At 47.0% G+C, this 12,507-nt stretch overlaps 1 protein-coding gene across 1 annotated transcript in view; it reads right to left on the bottom strand.

Annotated features, from left to right (window-relative positions):
• The window catches only part of KIF5C (kinesin family member 5C), a 166,228-nt gene that overhangs the window by 23,641 nt on the left and 130,080 nt on the right, over nt 1–12,507 (bottom strand). The window contains exons 22-25 of the mRNA XM_045479754.1: nt 7,728–7,799; nt 5,002–5,106; nt 2,836–3,052; nt 1,523–1,636 (exon numbers count right to left, since the gene is read on the bottom strand). Coding sequence (XP_045335710.1) covers nt 1,530–1,636; nt 2,836–3,052; nt 5,002–5,106; nt 7,728–7,799 — 501 coding nt within the window. The 3' untranslated portion in view covers nt 1,523–1,529. The remainder of the gene's footprint in view (nt 1–1,522; nt 1,637–2,835; nt 3,053–5,001; nt 5,107–7,727; nt 7,800–12,507) is intronic.

The raw sequence follows: 12,507 nt of genomic DNA, 5'->3' as shown, positions 1-12,507 counted from the left end.
TTTCTGTAGTCACGGTAGAGTTCCCTTACCAGCCTCTGACAGGCCGCCCTCAAATTTTCTTAACGTGAGAGAGAAATTAACTTCCATCCTGTATGTAAGCCATAGTTACTTCAGGATAGGAGTTCTCAAACTTTGGTGGCTAACAAAATCAGCCGGGGTACTTGGTAAACATACAAAGGCCCAGGCCCTATGCTCCTTCAAGAAGCCTAGGTCCCTGGGGACCAGGTGATACTGACACCCTCCCACCCACCCAAGTTCCAGAACCACACTTTAGCTTTTCTATTCCAAGCTGCCTAATGTGGTCTTATAGCTCCCTTCAAGTGCCAACTACAACACCAGGAACATGCAGTCAAAAGCAATTTTATAACACCCGATTTTATTTTATTTATGATTGAAAGTGATCGGATCTGAATGGGATGGCCCACTGCCAAGACCACTTCCCATCCACCTTTTAGGGTATGGCAGATGGTGGTGGACATGTTGCCCGCCCGCGGGCCCCCTCGGCCTTCCCTCCCTTTCCCTCATCTGACCAGTGCCTGTCCTGCTCCTTGGCATGCTGCCTGGGGTGGCGCAGGAGAAAGCTCCGGGTGCAGCCACCAAGCTCCTTCCTTGGAAGTTGTTGCATGAGGCTTAGCAATGCTGTCGTATCGCCTGAGAGAGGGCTCCAGCCCCATACATTCACTTTCTTCACCTTGATCCAAAAAGAGCTGGAGAGGACTCAATGCTCCCCTGCGTCGCCCTTGATCGTGGTGGCTTAAGCCAGCTTCCTTAGTGAGGGTTCAGAATCCAAGGGCAACATTTGGAGATACTCTCTTCTATCCAGAGGTTACGGGTTTAAAGAGTTTTCCTAAATGCTTTTCTGGCCACCCAGCTGTCTGTCCGCCTAGCCCCACCCATGACCTCTTTCCTCTACCTCAAGTACAAAAAGACAAGGTCTCTCCTTCTCTTTTCCAAAGCATATATCACTTCTTGTTTGTTTTCTGCTAGAGCAATATCAAGCATGTGGATTGTAGGAAGAGAAATTTCTAGACCACTGTCTCAAAGAAAAAAGTGGTCTGGACCTACCTCGCTATAAATTAGCACACTCTTAAAAACCCTATTTGTTGAGTTCAGATAGCAATTATAAAAATAGGACTTTCTGTATCTGGCTCTTTCTTTATATTCAGCTCCTGCAACTTGAAACAACCACCCACATCTGTCTGCTCTAGGCAAAAGCAGCTGACAAACAGGTACTGCCCTTTTGGATGCCAGCTGCACAGGGAAACCCCACAGACAAAAGAAAGCTCAGGTGAATCATTCACCACACCCTCTTCTATCCCCAGAGGGTCCCCGGCACCAGGTGGCCCTAGCTAAGAAGACCCTGAGGCTCCGGGCTGAGCTGAGGGCAGGTAAGCTGCGTCCCTAGGGTCTGCTCCAGGAGAGCTGAGCCTCTCACTATCACAGGTGCACATGGATGTTGCTGGGAGCCAGGCAGGGGCAGGGATCTGCCCCAAACAGAAACTACCCAACACCAGGGACTCACTTCGCATTTATTTCTGGTAATGAGTGGAGTTTGAAGAGCCTCCTCCTCCCCCTCGGATGGCGTGGACGGCCGTTGGAGATGATGCTGGGTAGTGTCCAGGGCGGATGGGCTTGGCTGTATTCGACAGAAAGGACAGAACGTTCAGATTAGGCTTAAACAGCCATACCCAGATGCCCGCGGGTCACATGTGAAAACCGAGACCTACAATTTGTATCATTACAGTCCTTATCAATCACCAGAGCTTTCTGAAAAGAGGATGTTTGCCCTCTTGATAGTGCAGTTAACTAATTCAGGGCACCAGATGGTTAGGGGACAGAGAGAATTTATGTATCAATTATGTTAATTATGGCTGAGGAAACTTAGAAGGACTTTCCATTTTATCTGCGGCAGATCCGTAGGCACCCCTGGGGTTTTAAGGGCATCTGGGCAGCCCCTGAAACTTGATGCAGAAATCTGCCTATGATGCACTTCTCTGGCAACAAGATCCATAGTTTCCAGATTTACAAAGAGCGTAAAGTCCAAGAAAAGCAATAAAACACTAATCTAAGGTATGATCTTAAAACTAGAAACATTAAGTTGTTGGTGTGCAAAACAGCTGCATGGCAATATCTGATGGGAAATAATATCACATGTTATTGGAGGCATTTCAATGGAAGAAAAAAGCTCTCTAGAGCACATCCCTAAATCCAGTTTATGCCTGTGGCTCCATCCTGGGAACTATGACTTAGCAGCTACACCCTCTTCCCTGCATGGGCAAAATACCCAAACCCAAGCCCGGGAGGGGTTGGATATCCAGGCCCCTTCCCCAGTTTGGAACCACAGCCAGCTCACCGATGCCAGGCCTGGCTCTTTCCAGGGCACTTCCAAACCTGCCCTTGCAAGTGGCTTTCCCTGAGGCTTCTGGCTCCATAGGGCCCCTTCACGGGCCCACCTGCTATAGGGCCTTTGGGCTTTGCTGAGAAATAGCCATACACTGCAGGACTTCTGAGAAAGTACCTCTGTTTACAGCCACAAACCTTTACCGATAGCCTAGGCTGGCCACCTTCTCTGCTCAGCTCAGCAGCTTTGAAGACCACAATGTACGTGGCAATCTCTCAGTATAAGGAAGCAGGTGCCTGACATACCCATCCTCCCCGGATGAACGCAGGTGCCGGGAGATGCCAGCTAGCCTAGGTCCTGCATGCCTGACCACAGCCTTTCAGATGTTCCAGACAGACAGCCCAGAGCTCCATCGCTGCCTCGGAGCATCATCAGTGCTCCTGGGCGGCAGAGTCCTGCCTTCCATCAAGGGCCCTGGTGAGAGGCACACATACCAATCTGAGCTGAGTGGGCCCTCCTGGCCATATTCTTGGCTCGAACAGCCTCCTTGATGCGATCCACCTCCTGCTGGTAGCGCTTGCGGTCCCGCATGGCGTTCTCCTTGGCCTCCTTCAACGCGCTCTCCAGGGCCTTGACACGCTCCGCCGTGGCACGCAGCCGCTTCTCCAGCTTGGGCAGCTCACAGCGCAGGTCTGCATTGTCCCGGACCAGCTGCGGCGGGAAGGGATAGGGGTGACTTACCAGGGAGGCGAGGGGGCCGGCAGGAGGGGCAGACAGTGATACAAGGGCAGCTAGAAGCAGTCTCTGCAGCCAAACAACCAGCCCGCTAGGTCATCTTGGAAAGTCCATGTGACCACAAATGCTGGCAGCACCGACGGAAAATCAAGATCCCATACTCTGGGACTCCAATTTGCTACACACGGTTCATGGGTGCAAGGAAGTGGGGAGGGGGTGTAGGATGAAATTAAAAGCCATTTCCAGGCACAGGAAGCTTTCAGACTTGGGCAGGATTTACTTCCTCTTTTGTTTGAGTGGGTGGGGGAACTAGTGTAAGGAAAATTGACTAGTCAGATGCTAGCATATGGAAGCTGAGAAATGTAAACGAAGCAAGTTCAAAAGCACCAGTGAAAGGCATGCATGTTCTAGAGCTCCCTGAAGGGCTCCTCCCTGCAGGACATGTTGTCTACACCAGCATGTGGTTTGGACCCCCTTAGCAACATATCCAAAGGCTAACAGGTAACTCCGGGGTACTGCTCATTTTTTCATTACCTAAGACCCTCAATTAAGAAGCAACAGGTGAGACTGGGCGCGTGTGGGGTGGTGTGGCCATAGACTGGTGGTTGACAGAGGGCAGGTGGGTGGGGGGATGGGTGAGACAGGTAAAGGGGACTGAGAATACACTTATCGTGAGGAGCACTGAGTAATGTATAGAATTGCTGAACTGATATACTGGACACCTGGAAGTAACAGAGCACTGTATTAAGTATACTGGAATTAAAAAAAATAAACGCATACAATTTTTTTTTAAATAAAAAGATAATGAAGGAAAACAAAAAGAAGCAACAGGATTGGCCCCAGGTGAAGAAAAGGTTCAAGAGTCAGCTCTATTATTTCCTGACATTGGACTTGGTAAGTCATCCAACCACCACAAGCCTCAGGTTTCTCACCCATAAAAAAGGATAGCATGTAACAGGACCATTGTGGGAATCCCAGTGGATGAAGAAAAGTTTAGAAAATCAGAAAGTGCTAACGAAGGTTACCTATCCCGAGTCCACACCTGCATTCTTTAACCCCATAGGCAAACCAGCAGCTCCAGAGTAGATTTTTAAAACATATTCATTGAATTCATAAATAAAGTAATTAATCTCAGAGCCCTATTTCAAATTCCCTTGCAGTTTCTGCTTTTATATTTCTCATCAACAATTTGTATGAGTGACTTCAACCATGTTGAATCTGCTGTCCTCCCTTTGGGGCAAAATGCCACCATCAGTAATATCAAAGAGGACTTAAGTCAAAGAGAGATGACATCACCTTATCCATGTGGTCTAACAAGTTGGACTGTTTTTATCATAGCCCAAATCTTTAGGATTTAGGAAAAACATGAACATTCCAGCATTTATACAGAAAGAAGACAACCGCCTAGATCACCAGTAGGCTTGGCCGTGAACTTCGCTGTCCCTCTAGACAAAGTCCAGAGCATCGTAAGAACCTGACAGGGTGCTCAATAAATAGGGCGACAGAGCAGAGAGAAAATGAATTAAGTTACTTCTAGTCCTAGTCTGTTTCCTCATCTGTAAAAAAACAAGGGGCCTGAACCAGCTCCATGGCATTCACTTGACATTCTGTGCAGCCTGTAGGTCCAACGCTGGGACTGGAGACAGGATAGAAAGACAGGGTTCTGAACACCCCACCTCCCAAAGCCCAAGAGCTCAAACTCAATTCCTTCCATTTGCCTTTGACAAAAGAATTTTATATATAAGGGAAGTCACTAAAGACTAAAGGACTTCAAGTCTGGCACTAAGGTCTTGTGGTGACAGAGTCCCTTAGCCTTCGATGTCAGAGCCTTCTCCCAGAACTGCGGCCACATCTTTCCAGGAGAATACGGGGCTTCTTTCCAGGAGAATATGAGAAGCAGAAGGAAGCTGGCACGACTCTCCTACCTGTTTGTGAACCTTCGTGAGCTGCTCCAGGTTATTTTCCAGGAAGGAAATTTTCTGCTTCTGGGCAGCACTGCCCCCTCCATCATCGTTGTCCAGCTCTACACTCTGCACCAACATGAGGGGTCAGCGGGCAGGCCAGCATGCTGCCCGCCCGCAGCCCCAGCATAAGGTGGACAACACTCTAAATCTTCTTTAAAGAGAACAAAAAACAAAAAAAACAACCCCAATCCCACCAAAGGTTATTCTGAGAGTGAAAATAAAAAGAGGTTCTGAAAGTTGAGACTCAATGACCTTCCCAATTGATTTCCTTGCTCCGTGTCAAGGGTTTCACGAGTGTTATATTTTAGAAAACTGAAAAACAAAACAAAACCAAACCTCCAATCTTCCTTTGAAAGATACAGATTAGCCCTGTGAGATTCACCTCTCTCTTGCAGGTGAGCAAATAGACTTTTCTTTTTCAAAAGAACTGTTCCAAAACTCATAAGAAGAAGCAGTATGAAAATATAAACCCAAGACCGAAATTTAATTTCAAATATCCCAACTGAGATAAGTCAGCAAGCTGAGGGCAATTGTATGTGGTCCTGCTGGGAAGTCTCAATGGCCTGTGCGTATCGCCTGAGCTTCCGATTCCATGAAATTACTTAATGAATCTACTTCAAACTAGTCATGGCATCTGAGCACGGTGTTGCCAGAAAAACTCTGGAAATTCAACAGATCTTAAGATTGATAGAAACCTCCCTCCCGGCAGGGCCACGCTCAGTGGTCAGATAAGTTGAGAAACACATGTATAAGCACATCTTGGAGCCCAAAATGGTGAGACATGCTTGTGCCATCTGATGATGGACAAGACCACCATCCCTCCTTCTTCTGAGAGGTAACAGCTGTACATGCATCTCAGACCCGTGTCTCTTCCATCTACATCCAAGGTTCTCAAATTTCACCCAGAGGAAAATTAAACTCAGATTGGGTTTATTAAAACTCAGATTGCTATGCCCCAGCCCCAGTCTCCGCTTCAGTGGACCTGAGGTGCGTCTGAGAACCTGAGAATCTAGCAAGCATCCTGGTGATGCCAAGGCTGCTGGCCAGATGATCACACTTTGAGAGTCACTGGTCTAATAAAACTAGATCCTTCCTCGAGAGTTTTACATCATGAAATCAGGGAAGTCTGATCTTAGGCTTCCTTGGACCCCCTCCTCCCTCTGACTAAGCCTTTTCAGATCTTGCCTAACCTCTCTAGTCTCCTTTTCTGTCCCCTGTGCTCTGGCCTCTCCTGCCTACCTGGTCCAGGTCTGACGGTCATTTCTATTTTGATGCCTGTGGTCACTACCTACCCACACCACCACTGCCATTCAGCCCTTGGACTCTCCTATCAGGCTCTGCCTTTCTTTGTTTTCATTTGCAGGTCCCCAAACTCGCTAGAACCAAGTTGTCAGAGGCCACGGCAGATTCATGCTCTGAGCCTCAGCTGGACGCTCACACCGCTGCTCAGCAATCCTTTCACTCATCCCTGACAAATTGCTCCAGGCTGCTGGCGCCTGCTCTAGGCTCTGTGGCCTCGCCATTCCTTCCCTTCCTTCTCCATTGAGGACTGAGCCTCCACATTAACTGAGAAGATCGATGCATCATTGGATGCATCTTTCCACTGTTATGCATTTTCCTGCAAATGTCTCCCATCTTGACTTCTCCACTACTCCTCTCTGGGAGACTATATCCCTTCCCCTTATACCAAGCCCAATATGTCCATCTGTGCTATTAATTCCGTCCCTCTCAGATCTGACCCCATGAATCACTTCCTCTTTGCTTATATATTTCACCTCTTTCCCTTGGCTCCTTCACAGACACATGTGCACACACACACACACACACACACACACTTTCAAATACACCTTCCTTCCGTCCTACTGCACATCTGCATATGGACTATTGCTCCTCTTCCATCACGTTTAAACATTTTTAAAGAGCAGTCCCCTCACTGCTGCCACCTCTCCCTCCTTCCTGAAACTTCCACAAGCTGCTGTGGGATCTGCTATACGGTGACTCCCCGAGATTGCCATGTGAGGTGTGAGGATCAAAGAGGCCCAGATTCAGAAGTCACACAGAGGTGGATTCAATCCTACCTCCGGCTCTTCCAGCTGTGTGACCTTGGGCAAGTTCTTTAACCTCGGAGCCTGTCTCCACTAACAAGAGAACAGTAAGAACCACTTACACCAGTGGCGAGAAGAACAAATTAGACACACGTCAAGGTGCTTCACACACTCTGACCTAGCCCCTCATGGCCTCGTCACAGGCAAACAGGGTGCTCTCGCCTCCAATTGCTACAGGTTTCTGGCATTGCTCACCGGGCTTTAGGGCAACTCTGCCAGATAAGACCCCTCTGGATTTTCCCCGCATCATGCACAGCAGCTCTCACACTGCGGCCAGGTAAATATGTGCTCGTTTGAAATGAGGGCCAGGGAGAGGATTATAACTTCCTTTTTACTAAGAAGAAAAAAATCAGATGGAAAAATATTCCCAAGTTTTTTGGTTTTTGTTTTTGTTTTTGTTTGTTTGTTTGTTTGTTTTGTTTTGCCTCTGGTACATTCTTTTAATACATTCTCTGGCTTGAAGTAATTCATTTTTAAGCATAACCAGCCCCAATTTAAGGAAGTGATGTTTCAACTGAAAATGATTCTTTCTGGCCATCTTTTCTTTTTTTCTCAGTCCTGTTCACACAAAAGAGAACTCACCTTCTTGACCCGGGCAGTCAGATCCTGGACGAAGAGTTTCCGGAGGTTATGAAGAGTCTGCAATTCTCGAGACTGGAAGAGAAGATTGTTAAAATGCCACTTAGGTGGTGGGGGAAACAGTGAATTCGTGACGGATTTGGTGCCACACCATCCACATCTGGTTGACCCAATGACCCAGACCTTTCCATACATGCTCTATGAGTCCGCCAGTAAGGCCACAGCGCTCCCACACTTCCCTGACTTTCTCACCAGCTGTGTCTACCCCCTTAACTGTCTCAAGAGCATCCCAAGGGCCAGAGACGGGAACTCAAACAATGAAATGTAAACTAGAACAAAGCCTACTCATTTGCTGAGTTCTAAATAGCACTTTTTCTCTCCCCTCAAAAACAAAAGTTAAAAAGCTTTGTCATGGGTAAGGTCCTTTGGCACAGGCCATGATTCCACGGTTTGAGGTTGAGCCCTACGTCAGACTCTCTGCTGTCAGTGCAGACCTGCTTCAAATCCTCTGTCTCCTTCTCTCTCTGCCCCTCCCCTGCTTGGACTTTCTCTAAACAAACAAACAAACAAACAAACATTAAAAAAAAAGTTTTCTCATGTGCCACCTGGGTGGCTCAGTCAGTTAAGCGTCTGACTTCCGCTCAGGTCATGATCTCATGGTTTGTGGGTTCGAGCCCCACATCAGGCTCTGCCCTGACAGCACGAAGCCTGCTGGGGATTCTCTGTCTTTCTCCCTATCTTCCCCTCCCTCACTTGTTCTCTTTCTCTCTTAAACAAACAAACAAACAAACAAACAATCTTAAAAAAAAAAAAAGTTTTCTCCCCCAAATTCCTAATAGGCTGCATTGTACCAGAAGGGATTCCTCTTTTCCTCTAGTTTATCACATACACATTATACAAAACGCCAGTGTAAAAGGAAAGTTACCCATAACCTCTCCCATCCTAACTGACATTTTTCATATTTCCACACCCCTTGCTGGTCTCAGTCCATGTTCGTTTGCTTTATATCACGGAGTTCATGGATGAGGCAGGTGGTGGACCTTTTATCCACGTGACCCTGGGCAACTTACCTAACCTTCTTGTGCCTCAGTTTTCTTATTTGTACAATGAGGATAAATATACTAGTTGCCTCACAGTTGTCAGGATTAAATGTGATAATCCTTATAAAACTTTTACAACAGTTCTGGCACATCGTAATGGTCAGTAAACACTAGTTAGTATTAACTTACTGATGCATCATATTTGACATCGATTTCTTCAGTAGGCTTTTATCGTATACTTTTGTTACTGTTTCCCTCTGTTGTTATAATATTGTTATGTTGTAATTAACTTCTTGGGGGTATTTTTTTCTTCATTTTGAATTATTTTCTACAAATGAGCCCTTAGGAACTAGACTGCTAAGACAAGGGTCTGAGTCAAACCTGGTGACCTTTGTTAACAAGATCAGAATATCACGCTATTTACTTTCATTTAATTCTCCATATATTTACTACAGAAGATATGATTAGTTCCTTGCAAAACATTTTCCTATAAGGGAAGAGAGAGATAAACTTACATTTATACTTTTTAATTTGTCGAAGTTGACTTAACACAGAATGTCAAGGGATGCAGATCACACATGCTCACAGAAAAAAAGAAACAGGCCATATTAAAGAAAAAAATTTTTTTTAAAAAGGTGGCGGGGGGTGCCTGGTGACTCAGTCGGTTGAGCATCCGACTTCGGCTCAGGTCATGATCTCGCGGTTCATGAGTTCAAGCCCTGTGTCAGGCTCTGTGCTGACAGCTCGGAGCCTGGAGCCTGGAGCCTGCTTTGGATTCTGTGTCTCCCTCTCTCTGCCCCTCCCCCCCTCTCAAAAATAAATAAACATTATAAAATTTTTTTTTAAAAGAAACAGGCCATAAAGACACAAAAACACTAAGTTTCTTGGAATAACAGTTCTGTGTTAATTTAAGGTCTTTTTGCTGGGTCCAAGTCTGCAATTCTGTGTTGAAATAAGCAGCAGCTGAAGTCAATTCCTTCCTCAGATGTGGCAAATTTCTTTCTGCAGGAAGCCAAGCAGGCCTGTTATTCTGGATGCAATGCCCATCGGACCTGTCCAAGGCTTAGCCACCTTCCAGCGCAGGCACAGGGGCACAGCTCAGAGCCCACGTTTATGCAGACACACTGTTTCAGGCCCCTGCCCACAGAGCTCAGACCCCCAGCCCCTGTTCTGTATGCTCTCTCTGCTGCTTCAGGGATTTTATTCCTGGCTGAACTGTAATCACAGCAAATATTTTCCATAAAAAAAAAAAAAGCCATCACACCAAAGGGAAATGGGAAGAGAAGACATGGGGGCCTTGTCAAAGGGCCAGACATTTCTTTGGGGCTTAAGTACCAAATACTATGGAGTCCTGTGTTTGGCAACTGTATCTCATTTCTGTTTGCTCTTAGGTGAATTCAGCAGTTCAGGAGGGGCAGGTACAAGGAACAGGCTTCAAGATGTTTAAAATATAAAATATTCTACAAGATGGGGCACCTGGGTGGCTCAGTCGGTTAAGCATCTGACTTCAGGTCGGGTCACGATCTCATGGTTTGTGGGTTCAAGCCCCATGTCAGGCTCTGTGCTGACAGCTTGGAGCCTGGAGCCCACTTCGGATTCTGCGTCTCCATCTCTCTACCCCTCCCCTGCTCGACTCTGTCTATCTCTCTCTCAAAAATAAATAAGCATGAAAAAAAAATTTTTTAAATAGTTTACAAGTTGCACATTTAAGCTTAGGCAGCTATCATTTGGCTTTCCTGCAGCAATGAATTTTCCACCAGCAGATTATCATTTCCTCACTCTACCTGACTCCCTTCTTTCAAATCGTCCATGTTACAGGCTGCTGCCCTCTGTGTAAAAGTTACAGGCTTAGCTTCCTGTCACGGGGGACAGTGAGGGCGAGACCAGAGAGGCGAAAACACAAGGCCCATCAACACAGCAAGAGAGGACCAGCCCCGAAGCCCCATGGCTGCCTCGACATCTTCCAACGTCATCTGCTGGAGTGGGCCTCACACTCCTACCCATGGACAGCAGGTTCTACCCCCCAGCTTGCCCAAATACTCAAGCCAGCAGAGGTCTTGAGCTAAGGAGAATTCTAGGAAGGTCAATCAAGGGCAGCGAGCCTGTTCCTGAAGAACAGTTACAGTTTAGGGAAGGTTCCGAGGGCAGGTTAAGTGAAAAGATGCCATGAGGTTCCAATTTGGGGTTTAAAATGTGAATGTGCGTGATGTGTGTGATGTGAGTGCTGAGTGAGAGCAAGAGAGAAGAGCCACATGGGTGAGTGTGAGGGTGGGAGGGGCCAGCACGCGAGGAAGTGCACAGGCACGAGAACATGGAAGTGAATGAGAGGACAAGTGACTTTGCACGAGTGTGAGTGTGACCGTGAGAGAGCACCTGTGGGAGGGCATGAAGGGCAGGTATGGCAGGTGAGCGAGTGGGGCAGGGGCAGTTCACGGGTGGAAAGGAAAAAGGTACTGAAACGTCACTTATATCTGGCTAGTGGGAATACGGTACCATTTTAAAGTTCAGCATTTTCCTGAATTTTTACAATCATCTATAACTGTGAGTATCACTTCTGCAATAAAAGAGACATAGATAAGGCAATTTCACAGCTTCATTTCAGTCTCCCCTACAGCCAGCAGCCCCATCTACCATTTCCTCCAGCATGCTGGAAAGGCCCAAGATCCTTTGCATACAGTCATCTTACTTCTGTCCTGAGTGGACTGCACCCTCTGTCCCTCCACCTGGCTTTAAGGGGCAACCAACATCAACTCAGAAGCCAGAGTGCAGAACCAGGCCCAGCCCTACAGCTTAGGGTCACTAGATTCTTGGAGATAGGCACTATACCACATAAATTCACATGACACATGAGTGGAATCAAAATGTATGACTTCATCTGAACAATTGTATCTAAATGACCGGACATGTTTTCACCAAACTGAGAGCCTAGGTTGGGATGGTCTGTCTTTAGAAGTCCAATGCGCTATCCATTGCGCGACAGAGCCACCTTGGGATGGTCTGTCTTTAAACACAGGCTGTGTGTGGCACTTTGAAGGCCTCTCGAGGGCCCTCAGAGCAGCTGAAATGGAAGTCAACCAGTGGAGACAAACGTCATGAATTCAGATGCAGGATGAAGAAAAACAACCAGGATTTCAAATAATAAGCCCTTCTGATCTGTCACTCTTCTACCCCAAACCCTGCGAGTCTCAAGTCCCTTCCCAGCTTACACCTGCTCTTGCCTTGACCTCTCTGTGCCCACCTCCTAGCTCCTCCTTGCTTCACTGACCTCCCTGCTGTCACTCCAAAACACCAGGCATGGGCTCACCTCAGGGCTGTGACATGGGCTATTGCCTATGCCTGGAAGGCCCTTCCAGTCTTGCCCTTTCACCTGCTTCAAGTTCCTACTCAAAAGTCACCTTCTCATGGGACCTCTGCCAGCACTTTCCAGAACCATTTAATGGAGGTCATGATTTCCTCCCTTATTATTCACTATCTGTCTTCCCCATCAGCTGAAGGTAAGCTTCACAAGTGCCAGGATCTTATCTTTGTCATTTATTGATGCAACCCAAGCACCTAGAAGAATGCCAGCCCTCAGTAGGTGCTCTTGAATGTTGAATGGAAAAAAAGCTATAGTGTGCAAAACCTGTAAACTTGCAGTCATTGATTTGCAAGTCAGTTTAATTCTCACTCAGGGTCTGCATGGTCACAGCACTAAGCATGGATGGATGGACTGATGGACAGACAGACGGACTGACAGACTGATG

The sequence above is a fragment of the Leopardus geoffroyi genome, chromosome C1 (genome assembly GCF_018350155.1).
Source record: "Leopardus geoffroyi isolate Oge1 chromosome C1, O.geoffroyi_Oge1_pat1.0, whole genome shotgun sequence".
NCBI classification, from domain to species: domain Eukaryota; kingdom Metazoa; phylum Chordata; class Mammalia; order Carnivora; family Felidae; genus Leopardus; species Leopardus geoffroyi.
The sequence above is the reverse complement of the archived record's forward strand: the minus strand, read 5'-3'. Positions and strand labels throughout refer to the sequence as shown.